General features: G+C 38.8%; 1 protein-coding gene across 1 annotated transcript; it reads right to left on the bottom strand.

The window, feature by feature from the left end:
- Positions 1 to 861: 861 nt before the first annotated feature.
- LOC145770159 (14-3-3 protein beta/alpha-B-like) lies at positions 862 to 11,996 on the bottom strand. The gene is made up of 5 exons (XM_082581746.1): positions 11,942 to 11,996; positions 4,791 to 4,920; positions 4,354 to 4,517; positions 2,610 to 2,705; positions 862 to 1,429 (listed from the first exon to the last, which is right to left on the bottom strand). Exons 2-5 carry the CDS (start codon positions 4,852 to 4,854, stop codon positions 1,379 to 1,381), a joined length of 375 nt encoding a protein of 124 aa, XP_082437872.1. The 5' UTR covers positions 4,855 to 4,920; positions 11,942 to 11,996; the 3' UTR covers positions 862 to 1,378.
- Positions 11,997 to 18,434: the final 6,438 nt, after the last annotated feature.

Here is an 18,434-nt window from a genome sequence, read left to right as displayed (position 1 = left end):
GTGCAAGTTTAGGACCATCTGGTTGAGGAGATGGTCATTCCTTGACATAGCTTTTAATACAAAATTACGTGCGTGATTTTCCCTACCCAGTCTAGCTAGAGCAATGCGTGATAGTAGGCTACTGGCAGAAAGTCAGTGAGAGTTGGAAGCAGACAATTGTCAATTGAGGGCAGTGTCAATTTTTATAGTGTGTAGGCTACTCTGTGGCACCAAGCGGGCGAAGCATATTTTAAGGTGTTGTTAAAATGTGCAAGAGCACTTGTACATAATGTGGGATTACTGACACCCCAGGATGTTCCATTTAGACATCTCAGCAAGTTGTTACGTGTTGATAGCTTAGCATAGAGAGCTTAAGCGTGGTGTTTGTACGTTAATTACGAACGAGCTTAAATCCTAAGCAGGTGGGATATGGGTAGTGTATAGAGTTTGAGAACCTATATCCCGGTTTCGAAAATTCCTGGGATTTAATGGTTTTCTGTTTCCCGATTTTCTCAAGTAAAAAAATCCTTTTTTTCTGCAAAAAAAAAAAAAAAAAAAACAGGATGAAAACAACCAAATCCAATTGATTCACAGCAATCAAAAAGGTGATAGCCATAGTTTGAAAGACTTCTTGCTTGGGCTTGACTGAATAGATTTTCAGAGGAAATGAGCGATGGTCTATGTTAAAACTAAGAAGAGGGGCTAAGGATGCTACGGTCTTGCAAAGATCCTTTCGGTTGGCAACGGTCAGATCCTGATTGGTTGTTGCCTTTCATCTTTCTGACAAAAACTGTCTGATTCTTTTAGGTTGAACAGCAACTGGATTCCAGTGACTGATGCCCATGATCAGGGCAGGATCAGGCAATTCAAAGAAAATTTTCACTCACAAAGTTTTATTTTGGAATTTTTTGTTAAGCTGGATAAATTAACAAAAAAATAAATACAACCACCTTTACTTAATATCCATTTCGAAAATTTCACAGGCTTTTCGCTCTTTCGTGAAATGAAGTGTATTAATATTTCTGTACTTATTCTCGTGCAAATAGCAAAAATAAAAATTAAAAAAAAAAAAATTACCGGAGCTCGTATAGCACGTCCTGTTGTATGTCAAAACCAGACCTAAAGTTGAGATTTGAAAAAAATTGCTAAATAACCCTCTCCTCTTTAATTTTAGTAAATCAAGAGCTCTGAGTGGGTCGTTCACTCGTTCGGTTTACTGACCCTTCAACGCCACAGATATCTATCGTTCCAGTAAAAACAGCATCCACACATACATACGTAGGACTGAGCAGCGTGCTCGCTTTCAATATTAATAACTTAATTACAAATATTCGGTTTAAAATAAAAAAAACTAAAGATCACAAAGGAATTGATTTGTTGAAGTTTGGTTCGGGGAAGGTCAATCATTATCATTTCCGATATCGCTCTCTTGGCTTTCGCTCTTCCACATCTGGAAATAAACAGATTTTGCTTTGCGATGCAGTTTTCAAACAAAGCAAACGAGAGCAACCACACATCGCCACTGAAAGCTACACCAGCGTTTCAAGTGCCTGAGCCAAGCACACTTGTAAATAAGTCTGGGTAGTATAGCGCTCCTTCTAACTGCCCTTAGCATCCGACTACGCCTAAGGTACCATAATGCAGGTTGATTCACTGTGGCCATTTGGCACTCATTTAATAACCGAAGGAAATTAAAAAGGAAATACACACTTCCCAAAGCACCAAACATTCCAACACTGGAGTCTTCCCACTGACTGAAGTTGTTTGTTTTACCCGGAACTAACAACATAGAAGCCTATAGAGCTATAGGTTAAGCATACCGTATATTTTTGTGACAAAGGCAAGTTTAAACAAGCGGAAAAATAAAATGGCAGTTTTTTTAGTATTTCAGCCTATTTGTATATGTTTAGCACATTTTAGCAATTCAAAGTTTATCACTCCCAAAAGATGCTAGCACCGCGGTTAAGAGACGTTGGGCCATGAGAATAATATTTATTTTAATTATAGCACAATCTAATTTTATTAATAATTTCACTGAGAATGATTAGGTTGTAAAGTGCCCATGCCTACCAGCCAGGCCTGACTAAGTTAACCTTATAATGCCTTTTGGTGCTGGGACCTGATTCCGGTGATCTCACGTTTTGAATGCCAGGAAAGGTTGTCGATTTATATCAGTAGGCCTACATAATGGGTTCATTTGTCTCTCGGCAGCCGATGGTAGCAAGAATTGATAGCGGTAGACACCGTGTTTCGCCCATGCGCTGGGCTTATCAGTATCACATCACCAATTCACGCCATATGAGTATTCGACCACCGCTTTTACCAGTCAGTTTAACTCTTATCCTTGTGGAACATCCTTTTGGTGATACTAGTGAGTACTTAGCTTTGTACTAATGACCAGGAAGAACGCTCTTCTTCTTCAATATGGGTCCATTGTTAATTACGCAACATTAAATTAGCCTACTATTAGTAAATTAGCTTCAATTGCGCTAATGAAAAATGCTATTCAGTCTTAAAGCGTTGTCAGTAATAGTCGTTCACTTTTAGACAAGCGTCCATCTGAAGCAATCTTTACAGAATAAACCATGTTTATAGAAAACAAGTAGGCTAGCTAGCATAATAGTGCTTACGGTTATATTGTCGCGAAGCAGTTGCATGATCAGCGAACTGTCTTTGAACATGGAAGGGGATAAATCGTTCATTTCTTCCAGGGCTTCAGTAAAGGCCTGATTAAAAGCAACGTTAAAGTTATAGACCTGCACAGCCTACCTGATATTAGAACACTAACAAGCTACTGGCACACGAGTCTTAACCAGTAAGGCAAAACTTTTTTTTCTTTCACGCCCAACAATAAGGCTACGATTGGACCCGAAATCCATTTAAGCTAAAATATCAAGCTAAAAACTGTCCTTAACTGTTGCAGAAGTCTGTCCAAAGCTTGATTAAAAGTTTAATTTCATGAACGAAGCAACTTCAAGATCAAGAAGTGCTGGTTCGACTTTCTGGATGTGCGTTTGAGCAACGCATTTAAGGATTGCTCTCCATTCAGCGCCACCGGGTGGATGGAACAAATTCCAGCAGAGTTGAAGTAATTGCATGTTTAATTGTAAGTAAATGTAATTAATTACACTTTTTTATGTAATTGAGACATTTTGTTGTGTAATGTAATAGTACAGTACTGTACTTTCAAAAAAATTAGTCCAAATTGATGTAGGCCTACTCAAACCATAAAAAATTATTGATCAATATTGAAACTTATCATTTTTATAATTAAAAAGTGTAATTAATTACATTTGGAAGTAATTGTAATTTGAAAAATTTCAAAACAATATAATCGCAATGTACATAAAAGTTTTGATGGTGTGATTTCATGGTAAATGATCATGAAAGTATGTGAGTTATCCAACTCTGATTCACACACAGCATTTATACAACAAGTGGATACTTCACTCTGTCAATCTCGGTGACCGGGCTTACCTCAGTGGTTCAAAGCCTCTACAAGTATGCGAAACTGTCAGGATTAGGATTTCATAAAAGTTTTTCCTGTCCGAGAATAAAAATTTAATCAATGTATCAATTCAAACAGAAAGAAATTATTTTCGACACAGCCTTAACATAGGCTTAAGCTACTATATATAAAATAAATAGCCTACATCAACACAGCTGAATCCTCGTTTTTGTAATTTTGCAAACATTTTTAAATGTTACACTTAGCAAGGCAAAATTCTTTACCAAAATTGTATTACACTTAGCAAGGCACCAAAACATGCTATTATTCTAGTGCCCTAATAAATGTCTCTGTTGTTTTGGTTGGTTGGTTTTGAATCTTTATCCTCGGACTGACAAAGCCTTGATTGGTTATTTCTGGTAGTTTCGCATACTTGTAGAGGCTCTTGACGCAGGGCCGGTTACCGAGATTGGCAGAGTCAAATTTTCCGATTGTTGAAGAGTTGTTGGCGGGGAATTATTCCATTCATTAGGTGGCCCTGTGGAGAGCAGTCCTGAACTGCGTTGCTCAAGCGCACACCCTAAGAGTCCAACCAGCGCCGCGTGACCTTGAGCCGAGCACGTAACAACTGAGCTAACGGGGCGGACACAACAATTGGGCCCAGAAATTCACACCAAATAACCACAATCAACACAAAGACGATTTAATATGCATTAGCCTATACAGAGAAAAATAGTAAAAGGGAAGTAGTGGACATCAAGTGCCGCCCATAACACTGTTTCAATGGTTTAAGCTAATATTTCACGTTTGATCAAGTTGTGATACTAATTTATAAAAGTTTTCTATGTTGAAAAGTAGACTTACTGTTTTCGTTGCAATGGTCAGAAATACAAACAACTCAAGTGAACTGCTCGGCGCTCACTCACCAGTTTCGCAATTTCACAAGCTTTGTCCGGTTCATTTTTGATTTCATAGTGGAAAACGGAGAAATTAAGCGCAACGCCTAACCTCACTGGGTGGTAGCTTGGCAGTTTCTTTTGACATAGGTCGTATGCAGCGACGTAGGCTTCATTAGATTTTGCAGCTAGCTCTAAACACAAAATTTATGCCAATTCAATTTTCTATTCACAAAATTGTTTTTCAAAATTGTACAATCAAAAAACGAAAGCAATGTTTTCTTCAAGTTTTAAAGCTGTGCAATTAAAAATAAATATTAACTTTCCTCTTTTTTATTGTAACAGTGATTTTTGTGCAGTAATTTTAGGGGTTGCTAACCTACTCGTTTCATATACCTCAGATCTTAAAACAAAAAAAACAATGAAATAATAATTTCTAAGAAATATGAAGGTTATCAAAGCCGCACCTTCGCGCTTGTCTTTTTGATCTGATTCTCCTTCCACGGCGTATCGATAATAGTCTCCTTTCATTTTGAAGTAAAATATATTGCTCTCGTCATTTTCTGCAGTTTTCAAAAGTGAATCGTCAATGAGTTCCTGCAAAGTAAAGAGTGTGGCATGCCTTTTGATGAAAAATATCTGATGTTAAAAATCCTGATAGGAAATACACGACTTTTGACCCTTTGAAACAAAGATATTTTAAATATTTTGCTTCGTTTTTATTTTAGTTTGTTTGTAAAGCGTATTGTTTCCACAAAAATCATTGTTACCACTCCTAGAATTAGGGGGGGAGTTCATTTTGATTTCAACTTTTGCCCTGGTTATAGGATACAACAGTGGCCTATATTTCAAGACCTCCAGAAAAAAATTGAAATTTTAATCCAACTCTGTTCCTCCCTAAACATTACTTTTTCCATTTAATTGCCTTGTAGTGCATTGACGTCACTTTTTGTTTATGGCATTTAAAGTTCAAATATTATTCACTACCGTACTAAAATACCTTAATAATGTTGCAAGACAGCCGCAAACATTTTTTCTGGTTTTGGTTCACCGTAAAACACGAAAAAGTGATCATTTCGAATTGTGCGCATTACTACGCGCACGCACAAAGCGTACCGAAAATACAGATATTCTGTGTTGAAGGAATAGAGAATATAGGCTACCACATTAAATTGATCCAAAGGTATTGCACTGCTTTTGCCACACAAGTATGCCTTCTTAAGTAGCTTACACGTAGGCTATCATTCTTTATTCACGAAGTTTTAATTCCGAATTTTGTATTGAGCTGGCCAAATTAACAAGTAAATATAACCGTTAGGTCGTCGTCGTCGTGTGAGCCTCTGGGGACGAGGGTCTATCCTTTTACCACCCCAGATTCATGATGTTCCCGGAATACACTGGAAGGCTACTAAAGAGCAGCCAGTCTTTGGTTTCATCATCCATGACACGCAGACCTTCCGCTCCATTAGGTGGCTTGAAGCTGTTACAGTCATTGATGATGTGGTCTGCGGTCTGTTCCTCGGCACCACATTCACAGGAGGAGGAAGAGGTCATTCCCCATTGGTGCATGGTTGAGCGGAAAAGTCCGACGCCCGTACGGAGACGGTTGAGGCGCACCCATGCCTGTCTTGGTAGTGTTAGACCGATGGGGCGTGTGTCGGCGCCGGGGATGAACGAATAGAGTCTGGTGGCGGTTGACTTCCATTCAGAACTCCATTTATGGTCCGCCCAAGCAGCCGCAGAGATGTCCTGTACATCAACTTCGTTGATAAGAAGTTGAGCGGCTGGCACAAATGGGTGTCTTGATTTCAGTCAACGGGGGTGCTCGTTTGGGAGAGCAGAGATCTTGTGGTGGAGAAGGTGGTTAGGCTCCAGTGCCCGTCGACCGAGGGACAGAGTGGCTTCTTCGCGACAAAACTCAGCGGGTTGGATGCGAGCGAGAATGGGGAGACTGTCCAATGGTGTGGGACGGATGCATCCGGTCACTGTGCGCAGGGCGCTGTTTATGACAGTGTCGATGTTATGGCAGTGAGCACTGCGGCACCAAACAGGTGCACAGTACTCTGCTGAAGAGTAGACAAGGGATAAGGCTGCTATACTCAAAGTGTCAGCCCTCTCCCCCCAGCTATAGAGCCTGCCAGGCGCTTGAGTAGCGCAGCGCGGGATGTCAGTTTCTTGCGCAGTGACACCAAATGGTGGCGGTATGTGAGCGATCTGTCCAGTGTTACCCCAAGATATCTTGGTTTGGGGCAGAAGGGCAGAGATTTTCCGTTGTTCTGGACGTGTAGCTCACGATCAGCTTCCCGATTATGGAAGTGGAAAGCTGCTGCCACAGTTTTGGTTTCGCTGAGTTTCAGTCGCCAGTTCTGGAGATAAGCTGAGAGAGTTTTCATCTCCTGGTTCAAGGTGTCTTCTAGATTTTCCCACAACTTTGTGGAGTGGAGAATTGCCAGGTCGTCCGCATAAGCGTATTTTACGAAGACCGTAGTTGGCAGGTCGTAGGTGTAGATGTTGAAAAGAAGTGGAGCCAGGACCGATCCCTGTGGGACGCCGTTTTTCAGGCGTCTCAGTCTGCTTCGCCGTGAGCTACCGGTGGTGAGGGTGAAGCTTCAATTCCTGACAAGTTCCATAATCATATGTCGGTCAGGAAGCAGGCGAAGCAGCTTTCAAGTAAGGCCGCAATGCCATACGGTGTCATAGGCAGCTGTACGATCTAGAAAGACAGCGCCAGCCTTCTTTTTTGCCTTAAAGCAATCCTCGATGTTTTGGGTTAAGAGTGTGACCTGATTTACGGTGGATTTTCAGCGCCGAAACCCAGCTTGCTCTTTTGGAAGGAGCGGGTCGATGATTGGGTTGACGCGGGCATAGATCAGTCTTTCGAGGATCTTGAAAGGAACACAGAGGAGGGATATCGGACGATAACTCCTTGGGTCCTCTGGTGGCTTGTGAGGCTTAGGGATCGCAATTACTAAAGCTCTTCTCCAGATTTTTGGGATTGTGAGGTGGTGCAGGCAGGAAGAGAGGAATCTACGTAACCAGGACTTTAGGGCATGACCAGCATGGAGTATAAGCTCAGGGCAGATCTTATCCGGCCCTGGAGACTTGTGTGGTTTCATTGGCGGAGGGCGGTGGCGAATTCCTCTAGAGTGAAGTCTCTAGAGATTGTTTCCTCTTGTAGTGTTTCTACTCGCCACAGGGCAGATACTTCCTTGGCAACAAGGCAGAATGCCTTGCGGTCCTTTGTCTTGTAGACCCCGTTCTGCACTAGCTGGGAAGCGATGGCATTAGCAGAAACGAGGCACTGACGAGGGGAGTTTGCTGAGCGCCCAGTGAGGTTGTTGATGATGCTCCATGCTTTGCGGCTTGAGTGTGAGAAGTCGATGGTTTGGACAGCTTCGTTCCATCACTCAAGCTTCTTTGTGTCCAGCCGCTCAAGTAGTCTGGTGGCGGCGATATTAGAAGCAGCACCACTAGTGGCGCCTCGGTATGAGCGATAGAGAGCTTCACACTCAGAGTCCCAGCATGGTGTGTAGCTGGTTCGATGGCCACGTGGTATTGTGGCCTTTGCCGCAGTTATTATGGCATTGCACAAGTACTGGTATGCCTCGTCTGCGTTGCATGTTTCAACCGTTAGGTCATGTCTAGGAATGGGCCTAATGTAGGCTACCGTACTGTAGTAAGCTAAAGTATGCAAATTAGTGATGGTTGCTAATAGCATATTGCTAGCTAGAACATAGGCTATAGCCTAGTGGTGGCAATCACCTAGGCTACTTGTCATTATGAAACAAGTCAAATGTGCCTCTATGGATATAAAGTCAAGGTAGTCAATATCCATAGCTAACTGAACTACATATATAGGATCAAGCTGGATGGGCATTTTCCGGTGTACAACTCACTCAAAGGTTAAGCAGAAATCGTGGTACCAAAGCCCTCCATATTTGGCTTGTGGGTCAAAAACAATCGAGACACACGGTAAGTTTCAAGAAAAAACAGTTCATTCATTAATGTTGCCCTTTCTTGCCTGGGGTGCAATACCGTGCATTGTAAGGGAATTTAAGGAAAAACTTTCTTAAAGTTTACTTCACAGGATTAGGAAATTGTCTGCTGTCCTTTTGATAGAGTTTTCTCAACAACCTCCTCGTATCAACAAACATCCATTATAACAACTTGCTGTTGAGAAGCATCTTGAGCAGCAGTTGTCAGCATAGCATCTTTTCAATGGATTGTTGTAGCAGAACCATACCAAAGGTAAGTTAATCTACATCAGGGCTACTCAAAAGGCGGACCGCGGTCCGAATCCGGACCTTCTGGGTGTTGATGGTGGACCCAGGGATGGACCTTGAGCTTTTGAAAGAATAACCTCATTGCCACATCCAGGGCTTCTTTACACAGATTTCTACTGGGAGGAAGCAATTTTTACTGTGATTATCCTAGTTGCTGGAGGCTTTGCCCCCCAGACTCTCCAACACTTTCTCAGAAATCCAAGTCGAGTTATATTTTACCTAAAAAAGTGGTTTGGTACAGATAATTTCATTTTCGTGATTGCGTGTGAAACAACCTATTCATCGACCGCTAAAAATATTCAACTTGTCAAACTGGACCTTTGTTAATATTAGTTGAGTAACCCTGATCTGCATGATTATTAAACTGATACCAGAAGATAAATAGACAAGTAGACTAGATGGAAAGGGATAGTAGAGAATCTCAGAATGAGGACTTTAATCGAAAATGCAAAGTAAACTTTTGCAGACAAAAGCCAAAGACGTTTTATCAGTTATCATAACACAAAAAGGTAAAAGCGACTTTCTTTTTTAAAAAGTAGTTTTTGGAGATACGTTTTGGTCAATTTACGGCGGCAACTACAACCAGTTTCATACAACATGTTTGCATTAATGTCACACTTTTGCGCATGCGCGTAGTCATGCGCACAAATCGAAATTAGCCTACCACTTAGGCTACCTGAATTTTACGATGAAACCAAAATCAAAAAAATGTTTACGGAAATCTTGCTACATATTTAACCCTTAGAAGATTGGGTTCCTGGAGTCTTGCTCAGTTTGGGGGGGAGGAGGGCCGTCGATTCTTCTTATGCTTTAGAAGTGATATCTCTGTTACTTTTTAAGGCACGGTTTCAAAATTTGGGATTCACTTTGTAAAGTTATTCACGCTGAGCAAGTGAGCATATCCGAAAATTAAAACTATGTGAATTTTAGAACTGCTCATATAAGTTGAAATGTTGAGGTGACTTATGACTGTAATTGTAGCGTGAGTTTACACATTATTTTTCGGTAGAGTAATGAAGAACGTGCATTGCAATGTTGTGATTAAAATTTTTTATACATAATTTTACATACTGCCAATTCACTTCACGCTATAAAACAGTTAGGATTAACGAGGCATGAGCCAAATTAATTACTTTCATCCAACTGGTGGGCAAATGTTTAACAATAGAATATGAAATATTTCAGAGGATGTGCTGAGAAATGCCTTATATCTCTCCATTTAGAACCTTTATTCGCTCAAAGTTTCAGCTCAATAGAGGTGAATAAAAGTTAGGAAAAGTCAAGAAATCTCGTAGTCGCAGCCTTAGTGGTTTTAGAGATACAACTGTTGATACAAAAAAGTTGAATTGACAGCCTCTCCCCCAGTGGCGGCTAGTGCTGTTTGTGAGCAGTGGGGCTGCAAACGATTTCGCGGAGGTGGGGTCTCCCCCTACAAAAATCGCATTAAAATTGGTGCGTTCTAAGCATGTTTTTACCCCAAATTTGAAAAAAATGCATTCAAACTTTGTTGAAAAGTTGATGTATTCCTAAGCTGTATTTAAAAAAAACTAACAGTAGGCCTATTGCTTTGGAGACAAACTTTATAGTAGTATTGAGCTTGGTCTTGACTAGTCTAGCCGTTGCATACAAGGATCAAGTGATTTTGAGATGCCCCAGCACTTCCTATAACCTGTTGAATACCCTAACTCTACTACAGCTAACACTTCTACATTCATGGCTCATCGCTACTCTGCGAAATAAAAACTAACTTTAAAAAGTCTGTAAAGTCATTCGGTTAGGTGGGGCTGTCTTCTATACAGCCCCAACCGATTCAAAAATCGCTGTAAAATACCAGAAGAGGTGGAGCTTCAAGGATAATTTTTAGCCAATCAGAGCGCTTGAAATCCAGAATCTCGGGCTGCAAAGAAGTTTGCCCAAAATCGGTGTTGCCAAACGAAAATTTCAATATGTTAATTTTCGATCCGCAATTCTTAAGTGAAAAAAAGTAACCGGGTCGGACAAACACAGAGGAAAACATATTTTCCCTCTTTTCTTTCTTTCAGGTGGGGCTGAAGCCCTGCAGCCAATGGCACGAGCCGCCACTGCTCCCCCCAACCTTCAAAGGGTTAATGTGTTTTAGCACGGTAGCAAATAATATTTGAACATTAAATGCTATAAACAGCAATTAAACGCGAAAACTAATTTTCAGGGTAGGTGTGTGGGGGAGGTTGAACGGAAATTTCAAATTTTTTTCCATAGGTCTTAGGTTTTCGAATGTCAGTTGGATTTGGAAAAAAAGCCGATTAAATACCTACCTTTCTCCTATTACTAGAAACTAGGCTTTACTCAGGAATTCAGAACAACGAAATTTTCAACTAGGCATGGGCTACGTAGACCAGTGGTTTTCAACCTTTTTGGTGGAACAGAACATAATGAAACATTCCAAAAGCTCGAGGAACCCCTGTTCAATAATTTAATTGCCTTATGCAAAAACATCATTTATTTCATAAAAACTCCTTGAAGCGAAGAAAACATGTCGACGAAATTTGGAGGGAAAGCAGAAAGTTAAAGGTAATCGCACCACAAGAAAACAACGAAAATTCGAGATCGCGGCGAACGTGTTAAAGTGTAGCAAATTTATTAATAGTGGCAAACCTAATCAATATTAGATTACATTTAAACAATATGCATATAATAATAAATAGACTCTCGGATTTGAATGTAAACTTGCGGAACCCTTAGACTTACTGGCGGAACCCCTAGACTTACTGGCGGAACCCCTAGACTTACTGGCGGAACCCCTAGACTTACTGGCGGAACCCTGGTTGAAAACCACTGACGTAGACAGTCAAGTGACTCAAGTAAGTGCGATAAGAAAAAGTATTGCCAGATGTTTTTTAATTTCAAACAGAAATGCCACTTTAAAGGTGGTTACCCAAATCTTATCCTTTCAAAATCAAAACTAGCCCAAAAATTGAGAAACTAAGTTAGTCCAAAACAATTCGTAATCAACTTACCTCGTAATGATGTTTGTGTAGCCTACTTAGGCTACTTTACTTAAAAAGAAACTACAGGTTTAAACAATATTGAACTAAACTGTTTTTAAAAACTAAAAATATTCTAAAATAAAAGCTACGCTTAACTAAAGGATATAAATCAATGTTCTTCAACAGGGGTTTCGAACCTATTCCTCGTGGGGAATTGATTTATCAACTATTAAAAGACACTTTTTATCTGATGAAACTAACCACATTCTAGCTTAATGCAGCCTACTATTAAAAAATAAAACATAGACTTGGACTGCTAAGGCCTCAAGATTTTCTTTAAAAAAGAACAAACTTTGCTCTACTTATTACCACAACTTCGTTGCATAACTTGGTTAACTCATTTGTAATTTGTTTGAGGTAACGCTTTCCGACTTCCTTCTTCTGTATGTCTAACTCTTTTAAAATGAAGTTAGAAATCGATCTCCATGACGACCGTTTTGCTCCAACCACATTCTTGTATGCTACAGAAAGCAGGTTCCTTTCCTGAAAACCAGTTTTTTAAAGGTTTGATAAAATTAGACCAATTGAAACGATATTGACCGAAAATAGGTACAAAGGATTAATCTTGATAGCAAAAATTCAAACGCTTGTACCGTAATTGAAACGCTGTCACTGTTACTTTAACAGTTCAACTAAGTTATTTATAAGAATTAATGTGTGAGTATCGGTCGTCAAGTCAATTTATTTTGTTTCAACAGCGCCATATATTAACAAACAAGCAGAGTAAATGTAATTGTCAAAACAATGCATTGTACAACTGTTGGTTAGATTATGGCGCAATCAAGATGGTAGCGAAAGACCATGTAAGCAGCCATCTAGTCAGCCACCACCCCATAACAGTAAATCTAACTACACATTCGTACCCACTAGTGTGGCGAGGCAGGCACACTACTTTAATGAATAAAAAAGGTTCGCCACTGAGATTGAGAAACAACTGCTGTTGGTTTGAATCTCCATTCTCAGACTGAGAAAGCCGAGGATGAAGACTCAAACCAGCGACCAAGAATTAACCAACGACCAATATGTGATTGTGTGCTAGAATAGGCACCATTTGGCATGCAACAACTCAACAAGTAGGTCAGCTACTGCCAAGTTAGCAAATGAAATTTACTTGCTCAGTTTGGACTTGCTTGGTCATCGATTGTAAAACTAATTTTGCTGACTGTCGCTTGTGACATGCCAAGCTTTGACTCACTCAGATTTATCATTTAGGCTACCAGCTTCAGCCACTTGCTGAAACGTTGCTTGCTCAGCAGTTGTCACTTGCTCAACTGCCATTTGCTCAGTTTACAACTGCTGACTTGTAGGCGACTCGTGAATCTGGCTTTGAAAAAGTTTGCCAAACTGTCGGAAATTGACAAAGTGTTCATCTAGTTTTTGTCAAATAAGAAACGTGTTATTTTTTTTATTTTCAGTGAAAATTGTCATTATTTCAACCAGTCTAGAAGTTTACAATTACAGTAGACGTTATAAATACCGTAGGCTACTATCACAATCAATGTGCAAGGCCTCGCGACGGGCTGCTTTGTATCTTGACCGAACGTGCTGTTTTGATTGTGGAATTCTTGAGCGATATGTTATTATCAGTTAGTTGGTTACTGTCCTGTAGTGACCTCTGATTACGAAATCATTATTATGTGACGTATTTCCAGAAACATTTTGTAGACGTGCAAGTCGGGAATGTTCTTTGCTTGACTTGCTAGGTGTTGGGTGTTGTGACATCTTAAATGTTTGCCGGTAGTAAAATTTAACAGAACAATGAGTTCTTATGATGTAACGTTATTGTACCTTCTCGAAGTTACTACTAGACTATCAAACCTAGTATAAATAGTAGCGTAATTTGCGTAACCATTATTATGAGAGATGATTATTATTGTAGTAGTGGTAGTTGGTAATAGACGCAAAGATTATTGTTGATCGAGAGTTGAAGTTATTGAATACGAGTAAACCAAAGTTGATGCTAATATAATTTCTGGTTGAAGTTAAACTTGTATGAGAAGCTGTGAGTGGATTACGTTAAACTCGATTAATAGGTGTAAGCGTTGGAATGTATTGCTGTTCACTGTTACTATTACTTTGATTATAAGTTGCTGGAAGTGCTGAACCATTCGTTAAAGTTCTTCAAGAATTGTCATTATCATTTCACTAGTAGAACTATCCGACCATTTAATTGACTGCTTTTCGATGATATTCCATTAAACTACGTCATTAATCCATTCCAAGTCTCTTTCCTGGTAAGAGATAGAAAGAAGTCGTGACAGCTACTGATATTGAATCCAGTGCCGCTATTGATAGGCTTACATCAAAACCAAAGTGGGCAATAATTGTTTTCAGAATAAATTTTATGACAACTTTACATACTCAAAATACCATTCTCACTTCGTTAGACAGAGGGGTACCCATGGAAATTATTTCTTTCATGTATTCAGTCATATCCTCATATCGTTCACATTGCTCTGCAATCTTAACCAACCTAATTTTCTCCGGTCTTCCAGGATTCGTTTGTCCGCTTACTGCAAATTAAAATTGATATTTGAGCATTTTTTATTTCAAATAGAGTTTATAGAAAAGTAGGCTAAATTATTTTTCAAAGGTTATACACCACCCTAGCTAAATTTTCAAGTCAAGATAACTACTAAAGCACTTTAAATCAATATGAGTGCGGAATCATTACACGTTTGACACTTTACACTGTGCACTAAACTTTTAACAAGTCTAGACAGAAAAATGGTGGGAATTTAGGCTACATGCCGAAGTTAGATCAATTACAGTACACAGTAGGCTACAATTAGCCTACTGTACATACAGTGTTGTACGTTGACGCCGTCAATTTGACGGCGTCATTTCACGACGTCAACTTTTTGTTGACGCTGAGGCTAGCGCCGTCATTTTTGTTTTTAATTGACGGAAGTGATAGCGCCGTCAACTATATTGCAGATTTTAAGCGTCAAGCACTATGCGTCATTTTTTGTTATCTCGTTTCACAATGAGAGTTTCACAATGTATTTTGGCCAGCGCGACTCAACCGAATTACCCGCTTTCGCGTTCCTTGGAATGGCTACCTGGAATACAAGCGGAAGAAGTTTGCCAAATGGTGATCACTCATATCGTGAACAGTAGCCTATCGAGAACGAGGGATCAGAGGGAGAAAGCGAAAAATCAATGAATGTCATCGCGGAGGTTGATACTTTATTTCAAGAGCTCTATGCCCCTGAAAAGAGCGATTTTGTTGCAGTGGACCTCGTTAAAAGATTTATATATGCTAAATCATCACAGCACGCTTGGAACAGTGATACATTTCCGAATGAACGTTTTCAAGGCTTGTTTTTGAAATACAACCTCAATACCATCCAGCGCTGCTGTGGAACCAGAGATGGTGGAACACATGTTTTTACTTGGAAAGGACATTATGCGTTCCAAACGCAGCAGATTGTCAGACAAACGTTTTGAAATGCTTGTGTTTCTACAAGGAAATAACAAATAGGCTAAGCAGCTAATTACAATACAGTCTCAAAACATAATACCAGCTCTTTATTCATAGCTATTGTTAACCTAAACTGGGTTGAAATACTTCCGTTTTGTAAGACCCCGGCTAAAATAGCGCTAGAAATTAGCGCTGACGCTGACGCCGACGCCCTCAATTTCTTTGAGAGCTTACGCTGTACTTTACGCCGTAAAGTTTTTAGGCAATTCGCGCTGACGCCGTTAATTTATTCCATTGACGCGTACAACACTGCCTACATACATACAAGCAACAACTTCTCTAAACACCTCTGCACTGAAATGGTTTAGTTGAATTGTTGGAGTTGAGCGAACATTGAGACTTCGAAAAAGTGCATTAATTCAGTACCTTTGTCATTGAAGGACACACAAAATATGTTTACCTCTAAAACACAGTAGGTCTACATTGCTGAAACCCTGCGTGCCCAATGCCGTGGTAAAGTTAATAAAATGGGATTCAGCAAATGAAAAAATTATGCAAAAACGTTAAAATTGCGTGTTTTTCTCGATTCTGATTGCGCTTCTCCAAGCCTACTTTTCCTAGATCCGCTACTGTAGACTATATGACATTGCTGCAGTTAGAAACGAGCAAGATTACCAAGAATATATGATCTTATAAATCAAAATCAAATTACCAAAACAATGTGATATTGAAGATTAAGATCGTAATTTAAAAGATCAAGGTAAGACGTAAGATCACTTTTTACGCACCGGTACTTAAAGAAAATGCAATTCATGATCAATGAGATTGCAAAAAAAAAAAATTAAAACAAAAAAGTGCTGGGTCAAGATCAACAAGATGTTGAAAATAACAACCAGCTTTATTTCCGACGCTTCATCAGTCAGGACGATATTCATTCTCAACATCGTGTGGTAGCCTGGTTTACAAGTTACATAAAACGCAAAATAAGACTTTACAGTATAACGAAATGGTTGGTGAACAGTTTTATTCTTTTTTTTACTAAATATACAATTTTTAACAAATGCTTCGATGACTAAAATGTTTTCAAAACAATTATAGAGTTTATATTGTAAGTTTATATAATCACTATTTTTGAAACGTTTGCTGAATATTCACTGTGTCGTTTTATTTCTCAATTCCACAACAGTCTTGTCAAATAATAACACAAAAACAACAAAAACAGCCAGCCTATTCTGGTTTAAGATTTACTGTAGGCCTACCTTGTAACAGTATCTATAAATAGGAACAAAGGTTTGCTTCAACAGAAATGGTAACTTAAGGTTGAGCAGAAATGCCTGTAGCCTACTTACTTTTCATTTGTTGTTCGTTTTCATCCATGTCTGAATTTGAAAGTGATACAAATGAAATGCGCGAAGCAAGTAGCTAATATATATGCTATGTAATAATCGACGTGGTTATTATTGTTTAGCTCACTATTTATCACGGTTTGTAACCAGTCTGTGGAAAAGACACTTTAAAAACTATGTAAACGTAGACATAGACAAGTCCAATAGTTTTTTGTGGTCCAGTCATTTTCTCACTTCAGCACGGGCAAAATTTAGTCTTTTTCACAAAACTGGCCATTTGATTGATTGAATGCCTGAAAAACTAAAATTAATAAAAAAATAAAATAAAAAAACTTCAAAATTTGCGAGCAGACACAACTGAGTGCAGTTTGCTAGATTTTAAAGTAAATTGCAACTTTAGAATGCCCAAAAAAGTGATTTTAACTGCTTGAGTGCATTAGTTTTAGACATCGTTTTTTGTTAGTGAAATTCGTGTTGCGACGTTTAACCAATTTGTGGATTTGTTTTGTTTCAAGAACATACGATCCAAATTTGGTCAATGCCAATGTGCAACAGCTATTAGGTCTTTTAGCGATAGGACTGGAGATGTGAGTCGTTTTTTCTTGTTCGTATTTAAAAAAAATGTTTTTTTTATATTGTATGAAAAAAAACGATTATTTTTTTTGCACCAACAATTTGTCTAAAATTTAAATGTAGGAACAAAATTTTAATGCAGAGTGGAAGATTAAAAATAAATCCCATAAAGGTAACGTATGTTAAACAAATCCATGGTAACCAAATTTACTCCTCGGCAAAAACAAATCTGACGTAATCTTAAATGTCACTGCTATTTCTGGCCTTAAATTCGAATTTTGAAATCAGAAAAGTTTCAGGTGAACAAATTGTGCAATTTATGAAAGCGGACCCCCCCCCCCCCCCACCCCAAATACATCACACACCAAATTTTTTTCAAACAAACCTTATGAATTTTTTTTAATAACAAAAATTACTGTAACTTCAAAATGATTGGGGAGGGCATGTCATGATTGTCATGTGCCTCTCAGACGCTACGCTACTGATTCATTATGCAGCCCAGCTCTTCTTAACCTGTGAGCCATGGAAGGTCATCAAGTGCGCCGCAGGAAAATTGAAATCATATTTAAAAAATCGGTATTATTTTTAGAATTAGGGATGCAGTAGAATGTATGTATTTTTTAAATCTGAGGCAATGAAATGGGTAGTTTAGTTTATTAAACGGTGTGGAATTTTGTTGATCAGAGCCAATTTTTTTACACCCAAAGGTTGTGCTGTGTGTCTGTAAAATTGAAGACATGAGGTATAGAACTAGGCTACTTATTACTTAAGTCACATTTTGTGGAAATTGAGTTATCACCAAAAATATGTTGTATGATGATCAATGCCTGTCTCCGCGCAAAATTTGATTAAAAAAAAACTGCTTAATTTCCCTACAGCACAATGCATGTTGGCAAAGAGAACTTTGATTTGCTTTATACAAAAAGTCATATTTGGCATTTAGACAGGGATTCAATTTAAAATTATTACAATATTAAAAGCTTTATTTTTATAAATTTGTTTATTTACTTTTTTGGCTTATCTTATTGAGATTGAGCATATAACTTGGTACTTTAAAAATAATGCAACTATGAGGCTTATAAAATGTAGGCGAATAAAAACTTGCAAGCTATTCAAGAGAAAGATTAAAGCTATACATGAGTTTTTGTCTTTTTTCTTTTTGTTGTAGCCTTAGTTAGCCTACTACGGACTACGGTAGGCTACTAGGTAACTCAAAATAGTCGGCTACTCTGCTTAACGTTTGTCTTTCGATCTAACTGCGATTCGGCTACAACCTTGCTGAAGCCTATCACTTTTTGTGGAAATTAAACGACGTAGGTCGCGTCTTAACATCCCTTTTTAACTTCACTAGTTGTAACAGACTTGGCTATTACAGGACTGCTCATTAAACCAACAATGCAGGCTACTGATAACAAAGCATTACCTGATTGTTTGTTGGAAGCAATGCTCAACAGGAAAC

This window comes from Aplidium turbinatum, chromosome 5, assembly GCF_918807975.1.
Source record: "Aplidium turbinatum chromosome 5, kaAplTurb1.1, whole genome shotgun sequence".
NCBI classification, from domain to species: Eukaryota; Metazoa; Chordata; class Ascidiacea; order Aplousobranchia; family Polyclinidae; genus Aplidium; species Aplidium turbinatum.
This window is presented reverse-complemented; position numbering and strand designations above follow the sequence as displayed.